At 39.9% G+C, this 14,865-nt stretch overlaps 1 protein-coding gene across 1 annotated transcript; it reads left to right on the top strand.

The window, feature by feature from the left end:
- The first annotated feature begins 580 nt into the window (after positions 1-580).
- On the top strand, positions 581-1,456 carry LOC135465927 (thyrotropin-releasing hormone receptor-like). The gene has a single exon (XM_064743309.1). It carries the CDS (start codon positions 581-583, stop codon positions 1,454-1,456), a length of 876 nt encoding a protein of 291 aa, XP_064599379.1.
- The last annotated feature ends 13,409 nt before the right edge of the window (positions 1,457-14,865 follow it).

The raw sequence follows: 14,865 nt of genomic DNA on the forward strand, positions 1-14,865 counted from the left end.
TGTATGAACGCCTTGGACTGTTATCTAGTTTTAGCTTGTATGAACGCCTTGGACTGTTATCTAGTGTTAGCTTGTATGAACGCCTTGGACTGTTATCTAGTTTTAGCTTGTATGAACGCCTTGGACTGTTATCTAGTTTTAGCTTGTATGAACGCCTTGGACTGTTATCTAGTTTTAGCTTGTATGAACGCCTTGGACTGTTATCTAGTTTTAGCTTGTATGAACGCCTTGGACTGTTATCTAGTTTTAGCCTGCACGATCGCCTTCTTCTATTATGTAATTTTCACCTTTGTGAACGCCTTGGACTGATATCCTGTTTGAACGTCTCGGACTGTAAGTCTTTCCAGTTGGGAAGCAAAGCTCTGTTATCTTTAACTTTTATGAAAATTTAGAGTTACACATAAATCTAAATCTACACAAAATTACTCTTTTTTTTGGTTAATACCACTTTTTATGTTTTTGTAGCACGGTTTTTAGCGCTCCTCAACAAGCAGAGACATGGCCGCTCGAACTGTACAAAATCGTCCAACCAATCATCATTCTCGTAGGCCTTGTCGGAAACGTCCTGTCTTTCTTGGTGATGACTTCCAAATACATGAGGCAATTCTCTTTCTCGGTCTACCTGCAGACGCTGGCGGTGATTGACACTTTAGTGCTACTGCACTATGGGATGGATTACATCGATGTCTTGGCTTACCGGAATCCTGTATTTGAGCAGCGCATGAAACGATACACGCCTTGTTTGTTTTACCCTTATTTTGTGCGCGTGGCTCAACTGTCGTCTGCTTGGTGTGTTGTGGCCTTCACGGTGGACAGATCTGTGGCTATTTGCTCACCCTTCTTTGCCCGCCACTACAGCACAATCCTGCATGCACGTATTATCAACGCCATCGTCATCCTGGTACTTATGCTGTCACAAGTCTACCATCCAATTCTTCTGGATCAAGACACCCTTTACTGCCACAACCCATTCTCGATCCCCACGACAGCCGACAGATTCGGGAGCATGGAGTTAATGGTGGTGATATCTAGGGCAGCCTTGTTGATGCTCGTGCCCTTTGTCATCGTTCTCATTTGTAACCTAAGAGTCATTGTTGCTGTCAAGCGGAGGAGCACGATAGCTGAAATAACCTCATCCTCTTCCGACTCGTCCAACAACAGCAGCAACGGACGAAACCTAGAGGCTGAGAATAAGATGTCCTTAAAGCTGTTCTCTGTCTCCTTAACCTTCCTGGTGTTATCACTGCCTGACTGTATCGTGGTGTTTTTAGACATACGTAACATGCTTGCGGGAGTTCAGCGCTGGTATTTGTTAAACAACAACTTCCGATTCATAGCAAGCATGGTTTTCAGCCTTAATTTTGCCATTAATTATCTGTTGTACGGGTTTGCCTTCAGAAAAAAGGCCATGTTGTTTTCCTCTTTACCTAATTGTCTTCGACGACGCGACAGATAAATATATCCTGTAATTCGGCATTAGAAATGAATAGGGAATCTCGAACAAACATATATTTGCCATATGCTTTATGTACATGGAGAACGCCAGGGGTGCTGGAACGTTTAGCCTATACGCCGGCAAACCGGGTGGAACCAACTAAAAATTTACACCAACTTTTATAAATCTTAACATATGTTTCAAAAGTTTGTATCAGAGCACTTCTTTATAAATTCACCGGCCCGGATAGCACAGTTGGTAGAGCGACCGGTAGATCCAGGATCAATCCTTGATCGAGTCACACCTAAGACTTTAAAAGAGGAAGCTGTAACTTCCTCACTTGGCGTTCAGCATGAACGGGATAGTGCAACGACTGGTTGACCGTATCAGTATAATTGCTCGGGCGGTGGGGGGGGGGCTTACTTGCCTTCGGTAAGTCGCCTTCAGTGAAGCAGCACTAAATAAAAGAGCGGTGGAAATCCGTCCTGCAACAAGGAGGCACATTACACGTACATGCACCCTAATGACTCCTTCGTCGTCATATGACTGAAAAATCGTTGAGTACGACGTTAAACCCCAAGCACTCACTCACTCACTCCCTTTATATATTCATGTATATCATTATTTGTGAAATGTGAATAATCTCAGGTCGAACTATTAAATAAATTTTATGGAATCCGATCATGTCTCTGACGCCATTCTGTGATAAAAACTCATTTTTATGTAAATTCACTGGTGCACAGTCAATTAGAAGAAAAACGGCCGATTTGCGCCTCAAGTTGCGACGCATGCGCATTCTAAGAATCCTACAAAAAGCAGCGCACACCACCCTCGACAACAACATCAACAGCAACGCCGTCTTCTCATAGAGGTGCTCTTCGCACCAAACAGCGCCAACTGACAATGTTAATCTGCCACTGTCACAAAATTTGTTAGGAAGACAGCGAGCTGCATGGGGTTGTTTTCTCCGTGCTCCTCCCAGTTTCCTCCTCCTGTCTACTGCCATATTAGTAAAACAATCTTAACTGAGCTCGGCCTAAAATACAAGTCAAGTAAATAAACTAAAGTCAGTCCGCTGACTATTTTATTGCCACAGAGTACAGCATCGCTAACGACTATATATACTATAGAACTAAAAACTTGACATTTAAACTACAGATACCTTGTCTGAAAAGCATTCCAATAAGAATTAGGTTCGCGTCATAGCGACTCTGGTCCAAGCTGGATTGATCCTTGTTCTCCGGCTCTTCATGAGGAATACGTTAATAATTTTCTCATCGCAGTGGCAGAAACGAACAATGGAATCCACAGAATATGCCAAATTACACTAGACAAGACAGTTTCCTTAGTGTTTATACAGAAGGGAAATACAAGCAAAATTTCAAGATATTATGTACATTCTTAATGCATAGAACACATCACTTTTCAGTAGGCCCTACTTAAAAATACCATCGAGTAGAATTTGTTAAAAAAAAAGTAGCAAAAGAAGAATTATGCGGTATCGAAAAAGATTGTTTTTGGTTTACATTTAGATCAGGAGTTTTGATCATTACTCTTTATACTGATATCCGTCAGAAAGAATTAGGTGCGGTGTTTGCACATGTCGATTCATTCACTGGGTGTCGCAAACATGCATGAGAATTGTGTGCCTACAGGATAAACAGTCATTTACTATTTGTCAATCGATGAGCGAATAAATATCAAAAGCGATCAATGCCATTACCACTGTCATGCCTGGGGTAACGGGCATAAATTTGAGGAGAATTCCATATAAGCACCAAAGGTGATTTCTTCTCCTCCAGTGAACAGTCCCTAACCACACGACGCTCAGCTGCTTAGGATCGAGCCAATAATGAATGTTTTGATGGGGGTAACTTTATGTTTTGTCTGTCAGCTTGTGTTTGGCTTTCCCCCCACAAACTACACCTGTGTTATTCAAGGTAAGACTTCCGGTTGTGGTTCTTAAGCATTCATATGAAACGAAATCACGCGTGACACCCCCTTTCATTTCCATAATTTAGAAGTCATTTGTCTATAATGTTTTCATTCCGTTTTTTCCGTTGTTTTAAATGAAAAATTCCATACGGTGAGTAATCTTCTACAGGATCGCTTAGTATTTAAATGTTATGTCTTCTACAGTCTTCGCAAGAGAAAACCGTACTCGGTATATTTCATTTTTTTTTTTTTTGCGGAAAACCAGGGGTAAGCGAGACCAGTACTTTGGTTCTCAGGCGGGTTGTTGGGGGTGTGGGGGATGGTATGCGAATTCTCGTTTCAGAAAAAAAGTCGTACGACAATTTTTGCCCTTGCCCATTTTCCACGCGAAGGTTTGTTGAATTTACATTTTGACAGTTTCCACTAACCATGACATTATTTTGTCTCAAAAGCTGTCCAAGTCCAGCTCATACCGGCTCTCTTTCCGGTCGTACGTGGGAAGATCTGACAGCAACGTGCAGATGGTCATGTGTTTCCTCTGGGCTCTGCCCGGCCGTTGTATAAGTGCGATATTCTGGAGTGCAGCGTAAAACACCAATCACATAAATAAATAAACAAAAGACGTGTTCTGATGGATGTACACAAGTTACGTAATCGCCTTAAAAAAGTACCTAGAAGAAATGTCAGCTAATATGCTTACACATAACAATTAACCAATCTCAGATTCAACCGAAAACCTCTTGAACATAACGTTGACTCACTGTCTTTTGTTAAAAGCACAGGGTCTACTCAGACGAAATGTCTGTTTTATTCCATAAGCAGACTTACACTAGAATTCAACCCACGTAGCACGTCTCTTTGGACACACCATTGATGTGTGAAGAACACACAGTTGTGTATATGTCACTGGCATCAAGACCTGGCCACAAAGGCGAGCATACGAGAACAGGGCAAATGAAGGGTCACAAAACCGTGCATATGGGAATGGAACAATGGTAGTGTCGTAAAACCATGACTGGAGCAATGGTAGTGTCGTAAAACCATGACTAAAACAATGGTAGTGTCGTAAAACATTGACTGGAACAATGCTAGCGTCGTAAAACCATGACTGGAGCAATGGTAGTGTCGTAAAACCATGACTTAAACAATGGTAGTGTCGTAAAACCATGACTGGAGCAATGGTAGTGTAGTAAAACAATGACTGGAACAATGCTAGCGTCGTAAAGCCATGACTAAAACAATGGTAGTGTCGTAAACCATGGCCGGAACAATGGTAGTGTCGTAAAAACATGACTGGGACAATGGTAGTATTGTAAAATCATGACCGGAACAATTGTAGTGTCGTAAAACCATGACTGGAACAATGGTAGGTCGAGAAAAAAAACGGGAATTCAGCGTGTATGAAAACAGAACTAAGGTAGTGCCGCAAAGCCACGTAATTGAGACTGGAACAAAGGTGACGTCGAAAAAACGGTGTGTATGAGTGGCAAAAAGATGGTGCCATACAGAAAGGCGTGTATATGGAATAGGAATAAAGGTAGTATCGCAAAAACTTGTATAGGGGAACAACACCGAAGTGATGTGTACATGGGATTGGCAATAACATCAGATAGTTCCATCAAGTCACAGAATTAGTGGTACAAGCGTTCTGCCACAAAGGCAGTATGTGGGACGTGTCACAATGAGACGTATCACATACGAGACTGGCACCAACGTAGTCCCAGCAATGCAATAAGGCAATTACATACAAATTGTGTCCCCCTTTTGGCTGACCCATACATGTTCTCGCATGAATACGACTATATGCAGAAACTATTAAAGGGTAACCGTCATCAGGCCCGATCTTCCTCTTTCGCTAAGCGGTATATTGACGATCTGCTAGCTTTAACAATCCATATAAAGATATATATACACACCATCGCAAGGTTTAAAGGAAACCACAGATTCTCCAGATGGTACATCGTGTCCTGATCTGTGCAATGATCAAAACAGTTTTTTCTCTCGCACACTTTACTACAAGATGAATAGTTTCAATTTTTGTACATATCTTACCTTGCAGCATTTGTTAGATCCTATTTTTTATGTAACGTTCAAAATCAGGGTCACAAGTTATTACTGCAAAAACTAGTGCTTCAAGGCAGTTCCATCAAACGTCTTCAGTCTGAGTTTCCTTACGTTTACAATAATAATAATAATAGTATAATTCATGCTTCTCTTTGCATGATTCCACATAATTTCTTTCTCTATTGGCCTTTATATCTCTTTTTCTTTTTTGGGTGGTTTGTGTTAAAGGTCTTTTTGGGAATTGGCTTTGCTATTATTTATCAGTAACGTTCATACTGCTTGACGGTTGGTATGCGAATTTCTGTTTCGACGCGATGGTTGGAACACGATTCAAGATTTCACTTAGGTGGCTAGTAATTACAACAGACAATTAGGGGATCGAGTTATACTTGCGAAATAAACTAACAAAAGTAACAGAGTATACACAAAATTTACATTCAGGAGAGATGTTGTGAAAAAGCCTTCGTGAGTGTCCCACTCCTTAGGTATACCTATACTACATCCCTTCAGAAAAGAGTTCCATTTTTGCTCATAGATAAGGTGCCAAAACAGAAACGAATCAATGGATTTTCACACCATAAATCTGTTTTAGTTCAAAATAGAGTAATTAGCTTAATAAGCGGTTATTTTAAACAAAATAAGCAATAGAAAGCTTAGTCAACTATTAGACTATCTCACACGTTGACGGTTGCACCATCATGTGCAACGTATAAGTTTCTTTTTTGGGGAGAGTATATTTACATATTTCATCTCAAATGAAAATGGTGAAACTAAAGTGCTAACTACACAGTGGCCTGGCTTTCTTCATCAGTATGAAGCCTTATGGTCGGCTATTTCACTTGAGTTACTGTGTCAGAGGACTAGCCCAACTGACCACTGATCGCAAGCTCAAATCCAGCTCACGATGTCTTCTCTTGCAACTTTTCTCCAAGATGCTTGTAAGGCACCTGGAGAGTTACGATGGTTTTCTCCGAGTTCATCCCCCTCCCCCAACCGCAAATCAGGCCGTCTTTGAATAAGGGAAATTTCTTCTGTAATGGGTAGACTACTAATCACATAAATATGTACAGGTATGCAATAAACACAGAAAGCTAAGATATTCTGTAATGTGAAGAAAACATCTTCAAAAACCACCTAGCCATTTATAATCACATGAAGATAATCACAAAAACAGTTTCGACCGTATTAAGATAATCATTAAACCAGTTATAACCACATTAAGATAATCACTAAACCTGTTATAACCGTAGTAACATAGTCACCAAATCGGTTACAACCCCATTAAGATAATGACCAAACCAGTTATAATCGCAATAAGATAATCACCTAACCGGTCATAACTGTATTACGATAATCATCAAACCAGTTATAACCGTATTAAAATAATCACCAAACCGGTTCTAACCACATGTAGATGATTTTGAACAACTTCTCTTTCCTTTACGTACGTACAAAGCTTTCATACCCCTTTCTTACACATTGTGTTTTTGAGTAGTCATATCCTACCAGCTTTGTCTCACAGCTAAGATCGTGTACAAGGCGATCGCACCATGTTTATCTTCCTGACGGTATTGGTGTGGAGTATCACCTGGGTATCAGCCTGTTTTCGGTTGTTTTCAAGGCAAGGACTATGTTCGTGGGTATAAGGACGGTATTGAAATCGGTAGACTGCTTCTGTTTACATGATTCCGTCCTAATGTCTTACTAAATATACTTTCTAATAGTTCTTTGACGGCTTTGTGTTGAACATTAGAAATTGGTTTTGCGATTTATTGATCTAATGGTGACGATTGGTATTCAAATGTCTGTCATGACGCCTAGATTTGTATAGAACATATACTTACCCGTCATCCCCGGGCAAGCAAGTCTTGACTGAAGAGCGGTAAAACAATCCCCAACCCACATGATCAGTGAAGCGCAGTAGTGATTCGGTTAACATAAAGAACACATCTGCTCACCTCTTCACGCTTTGATCACGTGAGGAACTACATCGACTCAAAATGAGACTTTGTGAAACAATGCTGCTGACTATCGATCAACGTACAAAACATTACATATTGGCGTCGGAACTTCTTGGCCGTTCCCCCAGCTCCCGAAGACGTCTGCAAGATCGCAAGGCTTCCCAACAAAAAAAGATTTCATTTACATAAGATCGATGAATGTAGTTGTCCACATTCCCTAAACTCCAAATGCATGTGTCTGTTCTTGTCCTTACACACCTCCTTCGTCGATATTTGGCCTTCTTCGAAAAAGCTCTATAATTAAAAACCGTGAAGTGTTCACATTACATATATGCCAGAATGCTCTGCTGTTTTCCTGCAGAAATCAACTGGGATTAATTACCAGACTTTATCTACAATTTACATAACCTGCTGAAAATCACAGGCTTAAATAGTTCGTTTTAGGCCTTGCTAATTTTCAGCTATTCCTATATGCGGTAATTTATTCATTATTTGGGTCTGTCACACTTGCATTCGGGGGAAGATTGAAAAAATTGCTTTGCATATTTATTAAACCCATTTATACTAGGTGTGAACGATGCAGTTATAAGTTAACATACAAGAGATTTGTCCTCCATTGTGTGTTTTGTCCTCCATTGTGTGTTTTGTCCTCCATTGTGTGTTTTGTCTTCCATTGTGTGTTTTGTTCTCCATTGTGTGTTTTGTCCTCCATTTTTGTGTTTTATTCTTAATTGTGTGTTTTTCCTCCATTGTGTGTTTTTCCTCTATTGTGTATTTTTTCCTCCATTGTGTGCTCTTCCTCCATTGTGTGTTTTGTCCTCCAAAATGTATTTTGTCCTCCTTCTTTGTGTTTATCTCCCTCATTGCGTGTTTTTCTCTCCATTGTCTGTTTAGTCGCCCATTGTGTGTTTTGTCCTCCATTGTGTGTTTTGCCCTTCATTGTGTATTTTGTCCCTCATTGCTTGTCTTTCCTCCATTGTGTGTTTTGTCCTCCATTGTGTGATTTGTCCTCCATTGTGTGATTTGTCGCCCATTGTGTGTTTTGTCGCCCATTGTGTGTTTATTTTTCCTCAGTGGTGTATTTCCTTGATTGTGTGACTAAGCTTTTCTTTTTCTTCTTCGTCTTTCTTTTTTCATCACTTTCCAGGATTTTGCAATTGGCCAGGTTTTCTACCATATGTCCATACTCCTTACACCGCATGCTTTCACTATCATATATTCTAAACAAATCTTAGACTACACTAAGGTCACAGGGGAAACAAAATCTTTGCCTGAACTTAGGAGTTTAGTAATAATGTTTCGCACGAGTTTGAAAGGTCATTCCTTTCTAGTCGTGACTAGATGTAAAACAAGTGTAGGCGCATGGGATGTGAGATATTCTTCATTTTAAACGCATATATATGTTCAGCGCAGCTTTCGGATTCAATTCAATGGAACTACATATAATTGTATATGTAGCTGACCCTTTGTTCTTTGTGGTGAATGTGTTCATAGCTCTATGAGTATAAGCGTTTTGAATGAGAAAGTTTAGCTGTCTGTTTATTAAAGGAGAAGAAAACATAAAAATGATGCCAAAATCAGATGCAACAGCATCAAAACTTATTTGAAAATATGATCTTTAATATTTTTTTGATTTCTTTTTCAAGAGAAAAGGGTATTTGAAAAGATTTTTGTATGGTGGGTATTTGGGACCAACTTTTCGTATTTATCATTGCTGCATAATAATGTTCCAAATAAGGATGTGATGCGTTTCTAATAAATTTATTTAAATGTAAATTTATTGTTTATATCGAAACATATGCATGTAACCTAAATTATGATAATTTTTATGAACATATTAAAATATAAATATGATCCAAATTGAGGTTTAATACATTTGTTAGCTGAAAAGAACAAATTCTAGTGCAAAAAATATTTAAGAAAACCTGTGTTACACTCTCATTTATGACATTATTAAACAAACACTGTAAATACCAAAGTGTGGTCCCAAATACCCACCACACAAAAATTATTTTCAAGTGTCTTTTTCCCCGTAAGGAAAAATCGGAAAAAACATTGAAGACCACATTTAGGAATGACTTTTCGCGCTCTTTCATCTAAACTTTATGTCATTTTTATGTTTTCCCCACAGTGTTTATGTTTTTTATCACTCATTATATATTTCTATTCTTAGTACACACCCAAAGTTCCACCCAAATGTTATCTACGTTTATATTTGATTTATTTATTTATTTGATTGGTGTTTTAAGCCGTACTTAAGAATATTTCATTTATACGATGGCGGCCAGCATTATGGTGGCGGAAAACCGGGCAGAGCGCGGAGGAAACCCACGACTATCTGCAGGTTGCTGACAGACTTTCCCACGTACGGTCTATATATTGTTTATATATATTTATACTCTTAAATATATCTTTTCAAAAATGAACAAGCTATCGCTCTTCACACATAATTAAGCATAACCCAACCGGAGACGTGGAAGGAGACAATTCTAGTATAAAGACAATAGGATGGTAAGCTTTCGACTAATGTTTTATGTAAATGTCCGAAATGTATTTTTCAACTTGGCAAGGTGCAAGCATGCATAAACGACGTGTTAGATGGTGCCTGTCTGCCCAATGCTTTCTAACCTTTAGAATCAGCAGTTGTGTAAGAATTGAAGTACAGAGGCTCGGGAAACAGCAGAACTTTACATCTATCTGCTTTAAACAATTGTTGTTGAGTATGTCCAATATTATCTCCGTGGAGTGGTTAAATGTTACCTATCTTAAATGCATCTACTTAAAATAATACTTCATATAATAACTAATTAAAATATTTTCCAAGATATCCTTTAGCAGACAAAATACTGTTCCAGTCAAGCTGTTTGGCCTGCTAAACTACTTTAAACGGTTTTACTGCAGGGGTTTAACAGATGCGCATTTTACATGCTAGTATTGTAAGCATTTTGCGAAATAACGTAAATCAACATAAGGATGTAAAGAGGTTTTCGTTTTCCGCAGCATTAAACTTCACTGTGGCTACGGATGGGTGCTACAACCGCAACCTGAGCCTTAAGCGACAAGTCTGCACGGTTCTTGATGGCCACCAGTCTGAACACAGAAACACATCCCTTACTGGTCGGCAGTCTGATCACAGAAACGTCTCCAGCAGCTGTGCTTCTCTCAACATCACCACGGTGAGCAGTGGGATTTTCGTGTTCGTTTTGTGTTAAAAATTCCCAAAATTAAATGCGTCCCCTATGGAAATTATGTTTCAGTAGGCGTTTATTTGTCTTTCTGTCTGTCTGTCAACAATTTTACAAGAGAAGTTATGCATTGATTTGGAGAAAAGTTTTGGATGGATGGTCCTGGGCCAAGCACCAGTCTGTTACATTTGGCTGATTATTCAAATCTGGATCCAGGAATTTTTAAACGATTCTTCACCATTGTCCCTTTATTCGAATTCGTCAAAGGTAATCACGCCGTAGTGGGGGAATTTCTACATTTTATTTATGCGGAGATTTGAGCTCTCGGAGTATATTCTGTTAATTTACATATCTGATTTGTCTGTGTTTATGTATTTAATTCCTATTCAAGAACATTTCACGTTTATGTCGCTTGCCACCATTGCGTGTGGAGAAAGCCAGGCAAAGGCAAAAACACAGTACTACTTTATATTCCTGACATACAACTACAATCAGAGCAGCCAGAGCTGGATTCGAGCCAGAGACCTCATCGGTCAAGGCCTACTGAATTTCTGACAGACGTCATGCATCAGATCGCTTGGCCACCTCATCTTGATATACTCAAGAGTAATCCCAAAAACACCTTAAACTGCTTTTCATATTTAGGTCTGCAGGAATAATATTGTTAAAATATATACATCAGCTGAAAAAAAACACTAGTAACTTCTTTCAAAATAAACATCATTTAGATACATATAGATAAATATTGCCCTTTAGTTATAAGGTTTTGATTCCAGAGACATAATTCTTCCAGTGTGCTCTTCCAGTGAATGCTAATTTCTTAACAAGCAAGCTACTTTATAAAGCCATATTTACAAAGGCGTTTTTTCCTCGTATATACCAAAATGACATTAAAGTAATAAAGAAAATATTTTTAGACTTAATTTACAATGGCCTTTCCCCTGACTTGATATAGAACCATTTTTTCTATCTCGTTAATACAATTGCTAATAAAGCAACTTTGCATTAGGTACAAGATGTCCTGTGTAGTCAGTTCCCCTCAGCTGCCATATCCAAACGCTTCCGTTTCTGTCCACAGTTCACACAGGTAATGTCATGTTTCTATGGTTACCACGACATTTCCGTGACGGTGCCTACCACGATCGTGAGGGCTGACAACTCCACTTTGTGTCCTACTGGGTATGTCAGATTCTTCGTTCCTACTCGTCTAGTGCTTCACCCATAGCGGTTAGTAGGTTATCCAAGAACTGTTCAATTTTGTTTTTAATTCGCCAGCGTCAAACTAATTATTGCGATTCTTAAGCAAGTTGGATCACCATCAAAGGCATGTTGCAGGTATAATGCAATCTTCCACGGAATAGATATTTTCAGTTGTTAATACCTGAAGGGGAATCGATATTTCCTTGTATACACAAGGAAATGTCACACCACATATATTTCACAACAGGGCACACCCAAGTTTGAACAATACATAAAAGACGTATAAAAAAGACGTATAAAAACAAGACGTATAAACAAGACGTATAAACAGGACGTAAAGGATGCCCATAAGGATTTCGTGATTTCAGCACATGTTGATCCATTAATATTGTGATTTTAAGACATACTGGTTACAGAATATTGCGATTTATACTGAAGATCTTATACTGAATGAACATAATGTATTACGTCTTAAAGATGTTTCCCATAATTTTTTTGACATATTCTCCTCTTTCAGAGAAATCGTAACAGTCAACAGCATCACCACGTCGTGGAAACTGCAGCTCTACAAGTATCTCCAGCCTGCCATCATTTTGGTGGGGCTCATTGGAAACATGTTGTCTTTCCTCGTGATGTCTTCCAAATACATGGGACAGTTTTCCTTCCCCGTTTACTTGAAGACTTTGGCCGTGTTGGACAGCCTAGTTCTGTTTCATTATGGAATGACATATGTCGACACTGTCAGCTACCATAAAGAGCCTATATTCGGCTTCCGCATGAGAAGTCATACGGCTTGTCTAATATATCCCTACATAGTAGGGGTAGCACAACTGTCGTCTGCTTGGTGTGTTGTTGTTTTCACCGTTGACAGAGCGGTTGCAATTTGTAAGCCATTCTACGCACGCGAGCACTTTACAAACTTTCGCTCGCGAGTGGCTGTTGGGTTTATTATTGGATTAATGATGTTGTCTCAGATCTATCATCAAATATTTCTCAAAGAAGACATAAAGACCTGTCCGGAACCTTTCTCTTTCCCACTGACTGGTATTACTTTGAAAGCGATTGACGTGTTCGCCTTCATTTCCAAGATTATCTTGCTTATGCTTTTGCCGTTTGCCGTCGTGCTGGTTTGCAATATTTGTGTTATTTTAGCAGTGAAAAGAAGAAGGGCAGTTGCCGAAGTACATGTTGGACCGTCCACAGTTTCAGACAAGGATAATGGCACAGGCAAAAACCAAGACACAGAGAGAGGAATGTCCCTGAAACTCTGCTCTGTCTCCGTAACTTTCCTAGTGTTGTCTTTGCCAGACGCCATCATGGTGGTCATGGACTTATGGAACATCCTCCTCGACGTACATAAATGGTACTTGCGATACAAGAACTTTCGGCACATGGCAAGAATGATTTTCAGCCTGAATTTTGCAGTTAACTATCTGTTGTACGGAATTGCCTTCAGGAAGCAAGTTATACTGTGCAGAACATGTCGAAAATATGCTCCGGATGACGTGACCTGTTAACGACCTTCATCTGAACCAGTATTTGATCTTGAATTATTCCAAGAAAGACTTCATAAGCTTTGAAAAGATTCGATGTTCTCTATATCAAAACAGCAGTAGCGACATATTTTCTTCACCAGGAAAAATACATTAGAGTGATTTTCTAACGATAAGGAAATCGTTCATGTTGAATAAAAATCCTTCCATTTGGACGCCAACCCTTCATCTTGGACAAAAAACCTCTTAACTGGGATGCAAATCCTTTATCTTGGACGATAGTGATATCCAAATCTCTCAGAACATACAATGACAGTCGATAGCTATCACGGTTATGTCATTTTCTCAGCGATTTCCGTTTGCATCAAACCAAAGTACATAATAATGTCCATGTGCCTGTACTTTGTGCTGTTAATTTACAATATATAAAGTTAATAAGTGATATAATTATTCGTTACGTTTGCTTTCTTTACCCAGTTTGTCGCTGATAAATTTGTGTAAATAAAATGATTGGTAGATTGTAGTAATTCATCCATAAATGTAACGACTTAAAGGGATACGGAATCGTCGTTGATTGGTTGGGATGAGAGGTAGGCAAGTCCTGGCTAAGCTCAGGCTAAGTTTATTCATAGGCACTGTACATATATTCTAGCTTGACCGAGGCTGTATAATTTAACCAAGGAATTCTTATCACCACTGTCAGCCAATCAGCGTTGGCTATGCACCCCTTTAAAATATTTATTTGATTGTTGCTTAACACCCTACCGAAGAATTTTTGATTTATACGATGGCGGTCAATACTCCGCCCGCGGTAAATAACAAACATTTGAGAAGTTTGACAAAACGCAACTCACGCTCTTGTGTACCAATGACCAAACCGTTGCAGGTACAAACTGCATTGAATTTCCGGCCATTCCGTCATCACATAGTTGCGTAAGATCACCAACAAAGTCTGAAGCTCTCCTAAACGATCCGTCTTATATCTCCATCTTGTGAGCCCTCGATCTTTATAAACAGGGCAAGGGCAGTTCCCCAGTTCCCAGCTTGGGTTTCCCTTCCCTGTACATCTATCACGATTGATAAACTGGATCCAGCATATGCCCATCGTAGACAACGCAGTCTCCATGTGTACACTCAGTCGGTTAGCTCGTTAGCGCAGGGTAATGACCCAGGTGTCTCTCACCAATGCGGTCGCTGTGAGTTCAAGTCCAGCTCACGCTGGCTTCATCTCCGGCCGTGCGTGGGAAGGTCCTCCAGCAACCTGCGGATGGTCGTGGGTTTCCCCCGGGCCTCTGCCCGGTTTCCTCCCACCATAATGCTGGCCACCATCGTATAAGTGAAATATTCTTGAGTAGTAGGGGGAGGGAGGGTTCTGGCGCACGCCCCTCTTGGTAAATAGAGGCCCCCAGCCCCTATTCCCGGCGAGATCCAGAAGTTCTAGTATACACACTATAGGTTCTGGCGCACGCCCCCCTTGGGGCCCTCCCCAGAACAAAATAGAGGCTCCACCCCCCATCTGGGGTTCTATTAGACATACCCATTGCTCAGATATGCTTCTACACCAATTGTGTATACAACAACAACATGCCAAA

The sequence above is a fragment of the Liolophura sinensis genome, chromosome 5 (assembly GCF_032854445.1).
Source record: "Liolophura sinensis isolate JHLJ2023 chromosome 5, CUHK_Ljap_v2, whole genome shotgun sequence".
Taxonomy (NCBI): domain Eukaryota; kingdom Metazoa; phylum Mollusca; class Polyplacophora; order Chitonida; family Chitonidae; genus Liolophura; species Liolophura sinensis.